The 19,290-nt window shown below is 45.2% G+C and overlaps 2 protein-coding genes across 3 annotated transcripts in view; one reads left to right on the top strand and one right to left on the bottom strand.

Moving 5' to 3' along the window:
- CYTH3 (cytohesin 3) overlaps nt 1–2,009 on the top strand; it is a 103,292-nt gene extending 101,283 nt beyond the window's left edge. Inside the window, exon 14 of the mRNA XM_069486560.1 lies at nt 963–2,009. The gene's annotated coding sequence lies outside the window, so the exon portion shown is untranslated. The remainder of the gene's footprint in view (nt 1–962) is intronic.
- Nucleotides 2,010–2,764: 755 nt separating this feature from the next.
- The window catches only part of USP42 (ubiquitin specific peptidase 42), a 34,656-nt gene continuing 18,130 nt past the window's right edge, over nt 2,765–19,290 (bottom strand). The window contains exons 8-18 of one of the 2 annotated variants that reach the window (XM_069485796.1): nt 19,018–19,100; nt 17,848–17,959; nt 16,744–16,884; nt 16,459–16,559; nt 15,086–15,239; nt 13,216–13,935; nt 12,992–13,086; nt 8,501–9,994; nt 6,743–7,044; nt 4,451–4,494; nt 2,765–3,259 (exon numbers count right to left, since the gene is read on the bottom strand). In XM_069485796.1, the coding sequence (XP_069341897.1) occupies nt 4,487–4,494; nt 6,743–7,044; nt 8,501–9,994; nt 12,992–13,086; nt 13,216–13,935; nt 15,086–15,239; nt 16,459–16,559; nt 16,744–16,884; nt 17,848–17,959; nt 19,018–19,100 (3,210 nt within the window). In that variant the 3' untranslated portion in view covers nt 2,765–3,259; nt 4,451–4,486. The remainder of the gene's footprint in view (nt 3,260–4,450; nt 4,495–6,742; nt 7,045–8,500; nt 9,995–12,991; nt 13,087–13,215; nt 13,936–15,085; nt 15,240–16,458; nt 16,560–16,743; nt 16,885–17,847; nt 17,960–19,017; nt 19,101–19,290) is intronic. The other variant, XM_069485795.1, reaches the window with a different exon arrangement.

Genomic DNA, 19,290 nt, shown 5'->3' with positions numbered 1-19,290 from the left:
GCTCCCTCTGTCAGCAGGGAAGGAGCGATCCGTGGGCACAGCGGTGTGGCACTTAGGGTTTCTGTGAACAGTTAGAACCCCTGATACAGACAACAGTGGTGGAACTTGCAAAGCGCCACGCCCAGGAGGCGGTCAGGTTGCCACGGCCTAGAGTAGCAGGTGTTCGGTACGTCTGCTGAAGGGACGCTGGATCTGGCCCTGCACACGGACACGCCACGAGGCTGGACGGGGTGCCATGTGCTCAGGCTAAGATGGCTGGTGGCAGATGCCACACTCTATCAGGAGCTTTATTTCCACTTTGCAGACTCCCGTGTTAACACATGGGACCCTCCTTGCAGGTGAGGGCTGTTCAGTTAGTGGGTGGCTTTCCCCCACAGACCTCCCCTCCCTGCCCTGTGTAGACACACACCTTGAGTGTGCACCCTTTGGAGGTCCTCCGTGCTCCAGTGCAAAATGAAAGTCCAGGAGAGAGAACCTCAGACTGGATGCACTTAGGTTCATTCTAAACAGAAGCAACTACTCCTGTGAGTTGCCTCGAGCAGGAGCCCTTGCCTCCACGCAGCTGACCCTGGTGTGCCTTTAAGTCACACTGGAGTGCAAAGGGGTCCAAGGCCATAACTCTCCATCAACACATGAAACTGAAATTTTTTTTTTGGCTCATTCCCAAGTAAGTTTCTAGTCTTTGTTACTGTACTGATACCTCAAATTTGAAACTTTAGTTTTTGAGAAAGGCAAGTCAGGAATCTTGAGATGCCTGACTGGTATATATGCAACTCTGGCCTCCAGTCTTCCATGGAAACAGCAGCTCTGCCTGGACCCCCAGACCAAATACTGATGACGGGCTCCTTCGGCAGTGCCCACCCCTCAGGCTGGCCTCACACCCAGGGCTGGCCCCAGTGCCAGTTCTGTCAGTGTGTCACACGAGGACAAGCCATTTCCTTTCTCCTGACTGTCTAACCCAGGTATAACCCTGAGGATGCGGAGCTTTCAGTCTTTGGGGTATTGGAAGAAGTGAGCATGAAGGAGTCGCCTGACGGTAACGGTTTCTCTGCTATGGGCGTCTGTGAACACGCTTCACCCAGGAGTGCTGCAGGAGGCCGTGGTGCTTAGAGTCTAGGTAACGTGCCGTCAGAGGGCGTTATGTGAAATCACAAACTCCAGGTTTTGTTATGACAGTATTAACACACAGGGCACACAGCCGTCACGCCTGCTGAGCCCTCAGGCACAACTGGTCCAGGACACTCGCCAGTCAGGTACTGTGTGGGACTGGGCTCCACCAGGGCTGCCCTGGAGCAGGATGGCTGTGCCATCCCTTGCGGTGCGTGGGCATGGCTTTGTTCCCCGAGCCTCAGTGTGATCCATCATGCCCCGCTGCCTCCCCACCCGGATGTCTATGCACAGTGCTTGAATTATTAGTCCCAACTCTGGCCAAAGACAAACTTTCCTCCAGAGACAGAGGGCAGTGGGCAGTGAAGAGGAACCCTGGGTGGGAGAGGGTGGCTTCCACAGCTGTTCCAGCCTGTCTTGCCAGGCCCTGGTTAACATCTGAGGTCTAACTGGACTGACCCGGGACCCAGACAAGCAACAATGTCTTCAGGGCCACAGAGTGTTTTTGGGCAGTTTAATGTGGTACCAAACTGGGTCAAAATAGGAGCTATTTATAGATGAAGCAGCACTTAATGCTTCACATAAAGCAATGCATATTTTTAAACTTACAGATGCATTATATCTACATAGATGTGCTTTGCTGAGAAGTTAGGTCTGTTGTAGACCAGAAACCTAAGTTGTGATTTCTCATTTTCTTATTTTTTTCTTAGAAAACGTTTCTATTTACAGTAAATATAGTAATATGTAAATAATGTACATATATATTGACTTCTGGAGTGTGTGTTATTCAGTGTATATACTCCCATAACTTGCATGGAGAAATATCCTGTATCTATTAGATATTTGGTTGTAAAGTGAGCAGTAAGACTGGGTGGTGTATGGCTGTCAGAACTCTTGCAGATACTGTGTTCACTAAATAAAAAAGTCATGTATTATGAAAACAAGTTTGTCTACAACTTGCTTCTTTCAAGTGGAGATATCACTGGGTCCAGCAAACTGTTTCCCTCACCCATCTGCAGGGTTGGCGCCAACCAAGGGACTACGGCAGAGGCTTTTGTTGGTTTCAGGAAAGTGAGTACAGATGACAGGAAGGAGTCTGGAAGCAGATGGTGAAAACAGCAGTAAACAGACACACAAAATATGTAATTTGCTGCCATTTATATACTATATAAATTTTACATGCTGAATATTTACAGTGGGGCAAGTGCTTTTTTAATCTTTAAAAAAACAAAGATCAAACTTTAGACATCTCTGAACAACACAAACTGTATAAACCATACAGATTATTCAGATACAAACTGTATTAAATACAGTTTTCCCCACTCCATCTCCTGATGCAGGACCAGTGAATTATAAGTGTATCACAGTTTGATAGCATATCCATATTAAAAATAAAATCACAGTATGATTTTGTCTGTAACTAGAAACTTTAAGGGACCAAGCTGACAACTCAGACTCTAATATCATACAGTCAAGACAAGAGACACTGTATAAAAAAGTGTTATGTAATAAAAACATTCTGTAGGCTTTACAAATAATGTTTGGGTTATACATTCATAATGTGAATACTCATCATAACTGGGAAATTGATTGAACAGTTCCACAAAGTTCAAAAACAGAACTTGTCTATAAAATACATCTTCAAATCTTGAATACAACTAAAATATGAAGCAAATTAGTTTCTAGTATCAGACATTACAGAAAACACTGCTCTCGAAGTGTAGTTGAGAGCTTGTGAATTTTTAAATAAGTCTTTAAATTAAATATACACACTGTCAGTTTGTACTTTTAACAATTCCATGGTTTCCCGGTTGGTCTTGCACCAGATGTCTAACTTGGAGGAACATTACATGAAATACAAGTAATCAACCTGAGTCTGTAATTAAGCAGCATTTGAGATGTTCTATTCCAGGGCATTATTTTCAATGTGATTTATATACACGGTATTTTACAATGGTCAGCAGTTGTTGTAGAAAGTGTTCATCCTTTCGGAAGGGTAATTAAGAAAAGGTAAAAACTAAAAAAAAAAGTTCTCCATGGTAAAATCTGTACAGTATTTACTAAAGAAGCACCACGCAGATTTGAACAAAGTTATTTTCCGTATTTATAATTTAAGCTGGGTTGGGGATGGCTTCTGTTGAACTCGTTGAATCTGAAAGACAAGAGGTGCGGCGTTAGTAGGCCCAGAGGCGGGAAGCTGGGGCAGAGCCCAGTGAGCCCCAGGGCAGGCCTCTCCTTCCCAGGACACCAGTAATTTATTCTTGGATTCCTGTCAGCTGGTCCCCAAGGTCTTTGGGGAAGCTCTTCCTTGAAACGGTCACACTTTGCCCTCCTGAATGGAACTAAGGGAACCTGGCAACGCTGGGCAGATGTGCAGAGGGCGCAGCTGGCGGCTAAACAAGGGAGGTACCACAAGTCCTCCCGACCCGAACAGCTGCTAAATCCGCCTCAATCCTTAAAGTCCCTCTTTCACTATCAGTTTAATTCCTTAATTAGGTTTAGGTCTTTCCCTTGAGGACACACTGATAAAGCATGTTAATTAATAGCAAATTAATCTTCTGTAGACAATTCACTTTGAAATTCATTTAAAATCCCCCTTGTTGATTAGATGTGACAGACACATTTGGACAGAATTTCCTTTCCAGGGCAAAATGGTTCATTATCCCCTTTACCTCAGCAAGTGTAGGGTATAAAACATGAATTACTATCTCCCAGGACCAGAGTTAAATGCCTTGAACACAGCCTCGACGCGCAAAGGTTTTGCTGTGAAGTAGCCAAGCGTCATTTGGATACCGCAGGCATTCCACGTGAGGCGGCTGCCCGGTCCTGCGCTCACGGTGACTTCCAAGTCTGGCCTGGGTGCTGCGCCAGCAGCTCGGTGTGCGCAGCATGAGGCACGCTAAGCCCAGGTCTCACACCGGTGGGTGCTATGGCAGCACAGGAACGGGACGGGGCAAGTGGCAAAATGCAGCCTCCTGGGCTCCTGTCCTAGGACAAGCCACTTAGGGAGGTCTGGGTGGGGCAACAGGCTTCTCCAGCTCCACACACTAATCTGAACATTGTTGTTTCTGATGCTTTGAATTTTGTTGGCTTTTCTTACAATGAGACAAGAGGGAGGAAACGGAGTGACTCTGCCTGAGTGAAGGGACATGGGTCTCACCCAGCCAGCAAAGGCAAGGCTGGCGAGAAGAGGCCTGAGCATGTATCAGGGGTGAGGTGTGGCCCCAGCTGCTGGGCTGCAGCGGTGCCCCAGGGCCCTATGTTTTCTTCAAAATTCCTTCATCTGGGTCCCCTCAGGGCCTCCACAAACAATTACGAAATGTAGACAAGGAAAACAGCTTACCGTAACTAGTGAAGTTTTTGTTTTGAGGCCGAGTTTTCAATTACCTAGAAAGCAAAGGTTAGGAAACAGATTTTAATGATGGCTTTGCAAAATTTTAGTGCCTGTACTCTGTGTGCGCGTTAAGTGACTCCAGTGAGAATCAGTTCTCTCTAGTTTAATGTTAATGGCCCGAGTTCAATCCCACACGAGGATGGGCAGGTATATACTGGCATGCGCACTGGCACACGGCACTTCTCCAAGTGTTGCACAGAACACAAGAGTTCACGTGATCACTGAGGGCCATGGTCCTGGTAGAAGGATGTAGCGAAAGCCACGCCCGGGGAACTAGGCCATCCTCAGCCTGTCACACGTTTTAACATTACGAAAGAACAAAACTTAGGCCAAAGAAATTAACTGAGAGTAGAACACAGCCAGACAACAGGAGTTTGAAAGAAAAAGGTAAACAGCCAAAGCCCAGGACAGTGGCAGGCTGGAGGACATTGTCCTCAGCCAGCTCAGAGGGATGCTCAGCGTGGCGAGGCCAAGCAGGCGGCCCTTCTCAGGACGGGACAGTGTTCATAGCCCAAGTGCCAACCCTAAACCAGTCATCAGTGCAACCAGACTGGGGACAGAAACACAGGGCCACCACTGAGACACAAAGCCTGACAGTAGCACCCCCAAGACACTCATCTACTCGATGCGAGACAAATATTGAGGTTCACGTTCAACCTCCCTCTTCTCTAGACTCAGCATCTCTGGGGGCTGAGCTGCCGTCCACTGTGCCCGTACGACAGGGACCTGCAGCTGGGATGGGAGATTCTGAAACAATCCTGGGACCCCGCACGATACACAGAACAAGCCCATCTCACTACTTCATCCTCAGGCAGCAAGCAGAGGTCAGAAACGAATCCATCCTCAACAATCCACTCCCCCAATCACTGAAATGTTAATGTGAAACCAATTTTAAAACGTATATAATAACTTCTTAAAAAACAGAGCAAATGCCACTTTAGCTTCCCTTTCCTGCTGGCCGTGGTGATTCACTGGCCACATCAGCCACAGATTTCCCCCAACACTTCCTGGTGCAACTGTTCTGCCCGTGGAATGCTCCACCCTCACGCTCCCTGGTTCCTTCACACTGACACTCTGGAGACCATTTACCCTGCCATCAACATCACACGCCGAATGTGGGCCTCTGGAGGGGACAGGCCTGCTCCCCTTCCCGCGCCTCCCCCTAGAATACACAGCTCAGCTGAGTCCACAACACAGGCCTTGGGACAACCAAGATGACATGTCAAAGTCCCTGCCGTGATGGACAACGCACTTTATTCATAAATGTGAACCTCAGGTGTCAGGTCAAGAGTTGACAAACATTTTCTGTAAAGGGCCAAATAATAAACATTTGCAGCTTTTTGGACCGCAAGTCTCTCTTGTGACTGCTCACCTCTGCTGAGTAGCAGCACCAAAGCAGTCAGGCAGTGTAAACACGCCTGGCTGTGCTCTGACAGAGGCTTCTACAGACAGTGAAACTTGCATTTCCTATCATTTTCAAGTGAAACAAAATAATATTCTTGAGATCTTTTTCCACCCACTTAAAAATGTTAAAGCCATTCTTAACTCACAGGTCACACAGACAGATGACAGGACAAGCCAGCCCGAGGCCTCTGCTCTAGGTCCACTGACTCATTATATCCATTGTAACAAGCTCAGTGTTCTTTTCTGGGGTCAAAGGTCATGGAAACAATTAGAAGGAGAAGGCAGCCTTAAGTGCGGAGAGCACAAAGGGCTAATGAATTATGGGGGAAGACACAGTCGTGCAGAACAGACACGAGAATCCCAGACACCCAGCAGCCTGGTGGGAGCCAGAGACCCGGGGTGCAGATAGTGCCTCAAAGGCATCGGGCTACCGTCGCTAACGGCCCAGATCAGGAGTTAGGTTATACTCAGAATGCTACAGGCTTACGGATTCAGGAGAATAAAGCACATACTACAGAAATATTTCTATCAAAAATGCTTTAAAACCAAAAATTCTGGTCCTTCCTGAGGCAACTACTCAAAGATACCCAGGGGACTCCATGGAACTCAGGCCTTCAGCAGGTGCTGAGGGACCGCTGCTCAACAGCCACCCCACAAGTGAATCTCACTCCTTGCCAGAGATGGAAGGGGCAGGGCGGGGACTCTTTTTGACTGTATACCCTTTGATGCCATCACGGTTTTCTTTCCCTCTGGTGTTAATCACTTAAAAAAAAAAAAAAAAAAAAAAAAAATTAAAAACTAGTTTCAATCTTCTTATTTCCAAGTATCTCCTCTTACCCTGGCCATACTCAAACAGATGACCCCTGTTGTCCCTGTTTTCCATCCTTAAATGCTTTGTTTTCTCACGGAAAGGTCCGACCCCTTCCGGAAGCAGGCCATCGGTGAGTAGAAAACCGCCCTCGGATCTCCGGAAACGGTCAATAGTCTCATAGTCGGCGGACTTAGGTAAGTGTAGTTCTGAATCTTTAAAAAAGTCCTCTGATTTTCTTGAATGTCTCTTCTTTTTCTTTTTTTTCTTTTTGTGTCTGTGGAGGTCGGCATCAGAGCAAACTACTGAAAGGTCTGACTCCTGCTGATGCCTGCAGAAGGAAAAGCCAGAAGTCAAACCACCAGAAAAACAAAACCCCCTCCCAACAGGCCTTGCTCCTTGGGTTTTGTACCCAACTTTCTCAGGACACTAGTGGTGCAAACAGGTGAAATTCTTATCTAATTAACAATATGTTGTTTGCTTTCACAGGAATAATTTAAGATCAGGGTCATAAATTCACCCACTTTAGCTCCACCACTGAACACTCGGACCACTGCCTTCGGCGTTCGCAGGAGCTGAGGCTGTTGGCCAACCTTCTGCTGGCTTTTCCTGAAACCAGTGTCTGAGGGAAAAAATAATACTGTTGCCACGTGTCTCAGGCACATAGGAGGAAAAGATGGTCTCCTTTTCCCACATATGGCTTTTGATAATCTTTTCCCAGGGTTTCAATTTTAAGAGACATCACTAAAATATATAGCAATTCTGTTCACGCTCATCTGTCCCTTCATGGATAAGTCACTTTTAAGACAATCACTAGGCCAGGCACGGTGGCTCACGCCTGTAATCCTAGCACTCTGGGAGGCTGAGGCGGGTGGATCGCTCAAGGTCAGGAGTTCGAGACCAGCCTGAGCAAGAGCGAGCCCCTGTCTCTACTAAAAATAGAAAGAAATTATCTGGCCAACTAAAAATATATATAGAAAAAATTAGCTGGGCATGGTGGTGCATGCCTGTAGTCCCAGCTACTCGAGAGGCTGAGGCAGGAGGATCACTTAAGCCCAGGAGTTTGAGGTTGCTGTGAGCTAGGCTGACGCCACGGCACTCACTCTGGCCCGGGCAACAAAACGAGACTGTCTCAAAAAAAAAAAAAAAAAAAAGAAGACAATCACTAACCAATCTAGCTCTTTAAAAAATAATAAAAAAAAAAATCTCCCAATTCAATTTAAAATTGAGAAATGGAGACAGAAAAAACAGACAAAGGCCAAGGAAACAAATGATGTGTCTTGGATGCCCACTTTGGGCAGGCCTACAAATGTTACGAACTGTGCCTCCCCGTGTCTGCCTACCTCACAGTCACTGCATTCGAAGAAAATATGACAGACACAAAAACACATCTGACAAGTGAGATATTAACACCGATTTTGAAGTCAAAGACTCGCAACTTTTCATTTACAGAACACGGCACAGTTAACCCTGGAAGTGTCATAAAGCATTAACTGAACATGGCACTATCATTTTGAAAAATGCAGTTGTTTGGCATTTAAGGATACAATGACATTAAGATACAGCTTAAAAGCAGAGCTAATTTTTACAAATGTGTAAAAAACAGTGAAATCTCAAAACTCACAGAGATGAAAACTACAAATCAAACAAATGTAACTATGGCATTCACTTCACTTGTTCCTAAGCTGGGCGAGAAGAGACAAGACCAAGCGAGCCGATGCGTGAACACGTGAGAATGTGTGAGAACGTGCGAGAACGCATGAAGGGCGCCCACACCCCAACCTCACCTGGAATTGCGATCTCGGTGTTTGTCTTTGGATTTCTTTTTCTTCTTTGATTTTTTGTGCTTCTTCACTTTAGCTTCTTCTAAGGGATCCTTTTGTAAGCTCCTCTGGGCCTTCTTTTCTACATGACTGTCATTATTGTCTACATTATCATATCTCTTTTTCCGTGACTTTACATTTTCATGTTCGTGAAACCGATCAGAGAGGTTACAATTGTTGTCTTCAGCTCCAAGTGCAATTTTGTCATGCGAGAACTTCTCGGGGTAGAGGGGAAGGGCGTGGGGCGGGCCTGCTCGGGGACTGCCAAGATGGTGCCGTACCTTCTCCTTGGCAGCCACCTCATAGTCCTTGCGGCCCCTGTAGTAGTCCTTGTGCAGCCGGCCGTGGCGCTGCCCTGCTCTGTCGGGCTCGCGGCCTCCAGGGAAGGGCTTCCACTCCCGAGCCTCCCTGGCTGTGTAAGGAGCGTACCTGTCGTGGTAGTACCTGCACTTGTCCCACCTCATTTTATCTGGGTAGTATTTCTCCCGGCCCCAGATGTGTTCACCTTCTGCATGGTGGTACCTGCTCCAGTCCTGGTCGCATCCGCTTCTATTTCGAGAGTGGTGGTAGCTGTACCTGACCAGAGAGTGGCGTTCGCCGGGGCTGACTCTGTCGCTGTGGTTCAGGTGGTGCTGGCTCCCGTTGCAGTGCTCTGTGGTGTAGCGGTCCTGCCTGGACCGCTCTCGGACATAGGAGTGGTGCTTTCTGTAATAACGGTCCTCGGTTTTGCTCCTACTTTCCTTTGCGTGTTCTCCACTGGAAGAACGAGCCCTTCGATTACGATAATGTCCTCGATCAACTTTTCTTAGGCTACTGATCTTTTCCTTAATTGGAGAACGATCCCGGACCTTTTGTCCCACCTTACTTTCATCACATCTCTCGGCGTGGTCCTGCTCAGTGTCCCCTTCTGAAGGATCTACTGTGGCCTTGTCTGGCTGAGGAGAGGGCAGCCCCTCGGCACACACGCCCGCGCTGCTGGGAAGGTCTTCCCCGTCCTTGCCTCTGTCTTCCCCGAGGTAAGCCAGGACCTGACACTCACGTCCATCTTCTGAATGCGCCGAGGGAGCTGGGCTCAACTTCTCCATGGTTTCCGCTGACACCGCATCCTGTGGACTCTCAACTAATATCCCTTTTACATCTTGGGATGGTTTGCTCTGATCATCTGTTACGTCCCCAGGGTCACACAGTTTAGAAAGCTGATCATCACCGAGGGTATTCTGGTTGGTGTTACAAAGGATGCTGATATCGGACAAAGATTCATCAGGTTTCGCTGAACTGTTTTCAGAGACTTCTTCTTTGGTAGATTTGACACTGGGGTCAAGAGGTGACAAAGCCTGCTTTAACTTGCTGCTGAGACTCTCGACCGTCTCCAGGTTCTCGTGGGAATCATCAGCGGGGCTGCTGGCCTCAACTTCCATGTCGTCCTCCTCGGGAGGGTTTTTCTCAGCTTCAGGTGTACTACAGGCCCCCCGAGAACAAGTAAACAAAGCAACAGTTAGGGACAAATACTTCAAAACATTTATTACTAAATATTTTATACCTTTAAATATATTAGGCTTATCATCTCTGGAAAATTCAAATTTTCCTTCCTTCATAAAACAAATGTAAGATTTTATATGGCGTCTACCCCCATCCTATTTTTCAGCAACAATAATTCTGCAGTTCTAGGCTCTTCCTGTTTCCATAAATACTTCCAATTCTTCTTAATAACTAAGTTTAAACAGAAAGTCAAAGGATGACAGAGCCTCCTGCTGTTCCCCTGGCTCCCTTGCCTTGGAATTTCTCAGAGCCTCAGAGACAGAAGAGCTACCTGCAAACAGGGCCACCATTTCCCTGCATTACTAACAACTGGTGAGGAATCACTGAGGCTTCAGAAAAACTCTCTGTAGTAAGTTCACTCTGCCCTCGATTGTTGTGGACCTTTTGATATAATCTCACAGATAATGAGAGCTGCCAGGAAACAATAAAAAACCTATGCTGGTCTCCACTTGTTAGAGGGAACATATCTAGGGGAGATGACACACATGAAGAAGTCAACACCAAGAAGCCACCCAGCCCATGCACAGGGACTCTCCAGCAGCATGCAAGGCTACACGTGCTTGGGCACAGTCCACACGTGGCTTTGTTTATATGACCATCCACGGTTAATTCTCATGCACATCAAATCTGAGGACCACTAGCTAGACCAGAAAAGAAACGAGACGAAAGTCACTATGAAAATGACTGAGCATTCAAGCTCTTGTATCTTTAAGTTAAACTGGGAATGAGTGTTCTTTACCTGCAGGTTGACTCCATTCCATGTTAATAATTAAGCCTTCCCAACTGAGGTTCTCAGTGAGGCTACCCCACCTGCTAGGGGCCCCTCAGGGGCTGCCACAGCGATGGGAAGCCCCACCACACCATGGGCAAGGCACAGCCAGCAGTCCCACATGTGAGGGAGTGTCCCCACTCCCGCCAGTACTGACGGCCATGGGGGTGAAAACCCCAGGTATAATATTATTGGCACAGTTTCCACAGGCACTAAATTTTCCAGGAACACAACTACTATGTAAATCTAGAGACAGTGGTACTATGATGCGGTCAGAACTTCACCAAAAGCTGTTCACCTTGAGAACAGGACATCCCGATGGTCCTGCGTATGCCAACACCAGGCCACATTCTGAACTGTCCTGCTCACAGCCAGCCCGTGCGCAGATGCGAGCACCAGGCTGCGTTACTGGACTTGCAGCAGAGCAGTCTTGCCTGGTTCTTTGCATACTCAAACAGCTATCATTGCATTCTAAATGCCTTTCCTTTTATTCCTAACATTATAGTGAGGTCAATATATTGATTTTTTTAAGAAACTGTGGAAGCAGGTTATATTACCTGTGAATTTAATTTCAGAATTCTTTGTAATTCTACAAAGTACAGTCATGAGTTGCGTAAAGACTGTGGTCAGTCAACAATGGACGGCACATGTGACGGTGGTCCCGTAAGATGACAATGGAGCTGAAAAATTCCCATCGACTAGTGACCTCATAGTCATTGTGACATCGTATCGTGCGGTAGCATTCACCTGTTTGTGGTGACGCTGGTGTAAACACACCTACTGCACTGTCAGTCGGACAAAAGTCTGGCACATACAATTATGTCCAGTGCATAATACTTGATAATATAATAAACCACATTACTGATTTATGTATTTACTATACTTTTCATCATTACTTTAGCATGTACTCCTTCTACTGATAAAAAAAAGTTAACTGTAAATTAGCCTCAGGCAGGTCCTTCAGGGGGTATTCCAGAAGAAGGCATTGTTGTCATAGGAGATGACAGCTCCATGCGTGTGACTGCCCCTGAAGACCTTCAAAGGGGACAAAATGGGGGCGCGGAAGATAGTGATATTGATGATCCTGACCCTGTGTAGGCCTAGGCTGATGTGTTAGATTTTAACAAAAAAGTTAAAAAATGTTTTAAATAGAAAAAAGCTTATAAAAATAAGGATATGAAGTATTTTTGTATAGCTGTACAATGTATTTGTGTTTTAAGCTAAGTGTCATTACGAGTGTCAAAAAATTTTTTAAAAATTAGTTTATAAAGCAAAAAAGTCACAGTAACCTAAAGTTAATTTATTATTGAAGAAAGAATTGTTTTATAAATTTCGTGTAAGTCTGCAGCGTTACAAAGTCCTCAGTAGTGCAGAGACATGGCCCTGGCCGCTCACCACTCGCGGACTCACCAGAGCAAGGGCCAGTGCTGCAAGCGCCATTCGTGCCGAGTGCCCTGCCCAGGGGTGCCCTTTGTTATTGTCTGTACTGTACTCTTAGTGTCCCTTTCTAGGTGCAGATGTGTTTAGATACGCAAATACCTACCACTGTGTCACAGCTGCCTACAGCGTTCAGTGCAGCCCGGGAGCAACAGGCCGCACCGCACAGCCCTGGAGCGCAGCAGGCTGTGCCATCCAGGGTAAGGACACTCTAGGGTGTTTGCACAATGGCAGACTCCTCCTGCGACGCATTAGAGGACTGTATAATGAGCGTACTCAGAATGTATCCCTGTCATTAAGCAAGGCATGACTGTATTTGCTCCCTGGCAGACCTGGGCACCCCTGCCTCATAACCTTAATACACCTGCGCACGCTTGTTCATCATGGGGAAGGTTAAATGAGACTGTGCTCGGTATCAAATTCAGAAATATGCCAACAACACCCCTAACCAGAAAAGCAGCTACTCGGGAGAAGAAAATGTCAGCTCGAGTTTCATCAAGTTTTCATGGACTCAGTGCCATACACTAAATTTTTTCTTTAGTCTTCTGAAAAGGCAAATAAACATATTCTTTGGATTATGTTAAGTCAAATCACTCCAGGATTCAAACTGTTTACTATGACTTCTACGGAGTGAAAATGCTGACAGATCCACAGGCACTACTGGATTCCCTACTATGCAGTTCACTCCCTCTAACTCTTTCTTGTTTTACCTGGTTTCATCCGGTGAGTCTTTCACCGCGTTGCTGAGTTTGAAGGTCTCTAAGATGTTGTCTTCTGGGAGAGACGGCAACAGAGCAGGCATCAACTACAATAGAAAACAAAGATATTTCAACTCTAGCTGCCAACTCCATGCCTCCTGGAATCCCGCCAAGGGAACTGCCATAATAGGGACTCAAAACAAAGTGTGCAACCCCTGTCCCCAACCCCGCCTCACCTTTCCAGGAAGACCATTTGCCTTAGAAAAGGGATTTTCTGAGTGTAGAGCAGGCTGGACTTGGCAATCGGCATCATCAAATGGCAGACCATTTTCTTTCGGGTCGCTGTCTACACTGTTAGCACCATTTAGAGTAATAGGTTCTTGGAGCTCATGCTGTGAGACCTCGTCATCTTCAGCACCTTGGCTAGGAGAGAGGGAGCTCGAGATGGCGCCGACACCATTCTCCTTGCCCAGTCCCTTGGGCTCCTCGTCAGACTCCTCGGATGACTCAGCGCCATAGGGAACCAACACGCTGGAGTTCAGCTTGGACTTGCCATTCATCACAGGCTTGGAACAGGCTTCGCTTGGGGTAGGAAGTTTTGTTACTTTGCTAGAAACTGACATCGTAGATGTAGTCGAGGTAGACTGTATTGCAGAAGAATTGGTAATGGTAGAAGAGGGAACAGGCTTGCTAGGGCTCTCCACAGAATTGCTATGAAGGTTGTTAGGCTGAGATGGGCCTTGGCGACCAGGCAACTTGTTGTGAATACTGATAGTGATCTTCTGCTTCTTGGGATGTTCTGGGATAACAGACGACCTGTTAACCGCCCAGTTTTGAACAGAAGTTGAAGCATTAACAGGACTAGCCATGTTGACATTGGAATTTCCATTAGAGCTTGAAATGGAACTGCTTGGTGTGTCTTTCAGTGGTCCAGTCCCATTCAAGTGAGGTGGATTCTGGAAGGAAGAAAACCACAGCCAGGTCAGAGCTCCAGAAACACAGTCATAGAAACAGAATCCATTTTGCCTTATGGGCCTTCCCATTTTCATCCTTTTCTTTTTATGACTAACAAGTTTCACCTACCTAGAAGCGCCTCCCTGTTCTTTCATCTGTTCCTACCCACGTGTACCTTTCCTGTACAGGTCCTAGTCTTCTAGCAATTAATCAACAAAGAAAACAAATATGTTTGTCAGAATACAACCCTGACATCAAATTCTTTCTGTTCCAAGTATGACAGGCATGGACAGGCCCCTTTGGGCATGGAGTCACACAGGTTCTCCTTGGTTGGGTTTCCTGGGAGCCCACACTGCAGACAGAAGGAAATGGCAGGAAGCAGGAATCACCGCTGGCCTAGGACCGAGGGAAGACAGTCACATGGGCAAAGACAGAACCAAGGCTGCTTCAGATGCCACTGGTTAAGCCATGACCTCACTGTCACCACCACCACCCTGGGATGTCTCGGAGTTCTGTGCATGCAGTTCTTTTGCTCAGATCCCACTATTGTTGCCACAACCCATGGTGGCTCGGGGGGAAAGCTGGTTTACAGATGAATTGTGTCTGACCTTCACGATGTTTTCTCAAATATCGGAATGAGTCGTTATCTTAACATTGGAAAGCTTCATGATAAAAAACAAACAAACCAAACTCTTGGAAAATCAATGACAGCCGCCCCTTTCCACAGGGCATGTGCTCTCTGCTGTGCCAGTGCCCTAATGTCACTCTGAAGTAGGGCCCAGCTCCAGCCCATCGCCTTCCCAGCTCACAAAGGCATTAGATTTGTGGCTCCTACTATAACTCAAGTACTGTCTGATATCCATTAACAAAAAAACGTACAACTAGATAATTTGTATAATTCAAAACCAACTGAGAAGCCATTAAGATTCTATAGCACAAATGACACAGACTATTCTAAGATGCAGACGACTGTATACAATCACATATGTAAGTCCAGCCAGACTTTACAATAAAGGGCTTAAATAAACCTTTTTGAGAAAAAAATCCAATTGTATATGAGGACACAGCAACTACCACACTGTTAACTTCAGAGTTTGAAGGCTACATTTTAAAAATTAATACAAAGACTACATCCTCCCTGTGAAATGTTACCTTCATCATGTGAGAGGGCAGCTGTGGTCCGATGAACCCCGCCGTGGCCTGCTTGTTGTTGACGACCCGCTGACTGATCACCGGGCGGGGAGAGGACTGGCCGGGGCTGTGGGTGGAATGAGCAAGTTCGCCTCCGTTTTTCACATCGTGGGACCTGGAGACAGGGACAGTGATGTTGCTTAGGTTGACATAGGACATTTCCTTAGAAGAGATTCATTTACAAATTCAATAGCACTTAACCCCTCGGGCAGAAAACTGATGGAGAAACAGTACTGTTATGCTCCATGGTACGGAGCTACACACATTCTCTCCTGTAGGTGGAGGTTAATGTCAGGTACTCAGATCAGGAAACAGGGCATCTGGGTAAACAGTATTTTCTAACTGTGTATTCTTAGGATGCTGCTACTTGAAAGTTATTTTTCTATTTTTGTAATTATAAATATATACCATTGTGGAAAATCTGTTGTGTCCATTAAAGTTAGAAACAAAACACTGTCCCTTAGCTTGCCCCTCAGAGGCAGCTCCTCTTCCAGTTTAGTCAATTACCCTCCATGCTTTGCCCACATGGATGTTTTCAATATCAGTGCTTAGTATTTCAAACTGCTTTTCTTCCATATATATTCAGCACTTTCTCAAAATTAAAAAAATGCTTCCTAAAAATCACTGTTAAGCTGTATAATATTTCAACATCGGATATGATCATTCTGCCACCGTTGGACATTTTAGGATATTCTTAATTTTCAGCTATTAAAAAGGGACTGGTTGAAGCACACATCAGATTTTTCCAAAAATGCAATCAGCAAGTCAGAGTGTGCAGCCACAGCAGGACAGATGAGAGCATGGGCTTGCCCAGGCCTTGGCCAGGAAGGTGACTGACCAGCTGCCTGTGCTCAGCGGGTGGGAGGTGCCGGCTGTGACCACAGCAGGTGCTCAGATGCCCCTTCCCGAGGCCTCCACCCACTGCCACCAGTGCCCCTGGCCCACTGCGTTTGCAGCCAGCAGCAGAAGCCCACCCTCCTCAGCTATTGCCTCGCAGTTTTAACCCAAAAAGAGCTGGCAGCTAAAGCAAACTCATAATCCACACTCAAAAATGACCTTCCTCACTCTCCAGGCACGTGGCAGAATTAATCTTTAAGCTGCTGTTTTATAAAAAATAACCAACATTGAACTTTTTCCGGGGGAGAGAGAGGGTCTCACTATGTTGCTCGGGCTGATCTTGAACTCCTGACCTCAAGTGATCCTCCCGCCTTGACCTCCCAAATGCTGAAATTATAGGCATGAGCTACCACCATGCCCAACCTTGAATTTCAATATGTTGATGAGAGAAGAAATGAAATAACACAAAATTTGACAACCTGTTTTCATGTCAATACCTGATATAAAAGAGCACATAGGCTTGTTGACTAAGTACCGATCTAATATCACTGGTAGATACGATGGAGTCATTCATTTGGTACCAGAGGCCGTTGCTAGCCTGCAAAAGAGAGATACGACATTCATTAGAGGAAGATGGAACGTAGTCAAAAGAAATATAAAAAAAAAAAAAAAAGGGCATTCACGTTTTAGCTGTGAAAGTCCCACCTTTCCCCACAAGAATACTAGTTTTGTCGTACAGCATGTATGTAGCAACAGCTATTAGCAAAATCTGGACAGCTTACTTTGATGTAGCAGAAGTAATGGCCAGCATGGCAATTGAAGCCAGTGTGTACCAGCACTGCGTACAGGACATAGATAATCGGCTCTCCATTTGGTTGAGACATGTATGGCCGAATATCAAGATACTCAGGGTACTTCACATCCTAAACAGAAATGGAAAAAGGAGAAAAAAATATAATTTCTGAGGGCACCGACTATTCCGCATATTCGAGTAAGGGCATTTAGGGTCTCCTCCTGGGAGACCCTGCGTACGACCCTGCACCCTGTGCTATTCTAACAGAAGCCTAACACATTTCACCACCTTTCAAAGGACATGATTAACTGGGAGGACACCTGAATCTAAGTGTATTTAAGGCTGTCCACTGCGATTTTTATTGCCTTTGAATAGGTAAGAATCCACATTAAGTGAATTCTTCAAATCCATCAAAGGAGATAGGAACAGAATAACTCTGGACACTCGTCATCACTTATATTTAATACTTCAGGAATGGATTGTTTATTTCTCTTACAACTGAATTTCTGACCACTTTCAATCTTCAGAAAGTAGAAAGAAAATGGGAAAATTCAAGTCCCGGACTTCGAGTCATAGCAGCGAGCCATGATGGCACCACTACACTCCAGCCTGGGCGACCAGCAAGACCCCATGTCTAAATAATTAAAAAAACAAACAAGGAAAGAAAATGGGAAAATTCAGTGTACTGCCAATCAGAAAACAAATGAACAAGAAAATGAACTTTAATGAAAAAGTAACAATATCTAACAGGGAAGTCCTCTTTGGATTGCAAATGATACACGCTCTGTGTAACCCGTCATTACCTTAGACACTAAAAAACTGACTATAAAGCCTAAATGCAGACAACTGTAATGAATTTTATCATTAGAAAGTCTAGCCAGCTAAAGGATATAATAAAAACATACACACTCAAGTGCATATTCCAAACTATTGGCTCTATTCTTTGACCTTTTTTTCCTGCTACTAAATAATGGAAGAACTTAGAAAATCGGTCAACAAAAATTATTCAGTTAGGTTGTTTTATAACCCTTAACAGCTACTGACACTTTTGCCTTGAAAGGCTCAATGTAAAAGATTAATATCATCTACATACCTTAGCAATTTTTCCACCAGTAAAATTTGCAAATCGTTTCAGAGAAAGTGTAAGAACATTAGAGGATCTATGTATAGTGAACCTCTTTGAAGCTGTAACCATCTTTTTACACCTTGAAATAAACAGAAATAAAACGTTCAGAAGATTAATACACATATTTTCTTGGTATTTTAGTCTTTCCCTTGTTATTTCTCTCAAACATTCTAAATTAAGTTTCCAAAAGGATACTAGGTAAGAAACACCAGCCCTCAATACTGAAAATACTGAAATTAAGACTACAAACTGCTTAATTAGCATGAAGGGAAAGGATGACTGGGCAAGTGTGAAAAATGAAGCCACACAGGCTACAAATAATGCTAAAATTAGGTTAATACAAGTTTCTCTCAATTCAAAACAAACTGAAAAATTAATAGATTTTTAGGTTGGTATAATTATGTGAAAACAAAGCCCTACCCAGATACAAAAGGAAGAAAAATAAAGATTAGAAATATCCATGGAGTTTATAACAAACGGGAAATCCCTAATGGTCTTGGAGAGAAGATGGGAGCCTTCTTACCCCCAAATAAATCGGATAATAAAAAATTACCTAAGCTACCAGTCTACAAAGTGGAAATCTACTTAAAATATATGAAACCAGGCTTTTTAAAAACAGGCTCTCTTGACTTCATGGGGCAACATACTAATGAATAATCAAAATTAGAAGTTTCTAGAAAATACTACCCCAAACCCTAGATACCCACCATAAGATAGAAAGATCCTTAACTATCCTAGGGGGAAGTGACTCCCCATTCTACCTCAACCCTCTCACAAAGGAAAGTTGAGGAAAACGCTGCTGGGCAGACATGCCATCCTAAGCCGCACCTGCGAGGCAGTACCAACTCGTGGTGCGCAGAGGATCTTATCTCTCTCTCCTCCCACCAAATCCACCCAATAATGATGTACCAGTCTCCCAAGGGCACAGAATCGCACATCTTGAAAGAGTGTAAACACTGAGACACTGCAGGCCCTGGCCTTTGGAAGACAGAGACCCAGTGTCTTCCCAGATGGTATCAGAAGCTAAAGGCAACCTAGAGGGGACAGTCAGGCACACCAAACTCTCACATCAAGCCTCCCTGCCATCCCCCCTGGAGCAGCCAGCAGTAAGAACCAGCAAGTCACCACCCGTCATACTTGCTGCACTTGTACGCGTTTTCTCCATCAAGCTGTTCCGGCTTCACAAATTGCTCCAATGCCTTGTTAACACTCTGAACAGCCTGGAAAGAGAAACAGCATAAACACCACATTACCACACACTGCCATTTGTTACAGAGACAGAGAGAACAGAAGACTCAAAGACATAAAAGCAAATGAGGAATTTTTATGCAAAAAGAAGTTTTTCCTTTATTATAATCATCTTTACACATCTACACACCAAATTATTTCCCCTTCCATTAAAAAATGAGC

The sequence above is a fragment of the Eulemur rufifrons genome, chromosome 14 (genome assembly GCF_041146395.1).
Source record: "Eulemur rufifrons isolate Redbay chromosome 14, OSU_ERuf_1, whole genome shotgun sequence".
Classification (NCBI taxonomy): domain Eukaryota; kingdom Metazoa; phylum Chordata; class Mammalia; order Primates; family Lemuridae; genus Eulemur; species Eulemur rufifrons.
Note: the sequence above shows the minus strand (reverse complement) of the source record. Positions and strands in the feature narration are given on the sequence as shown.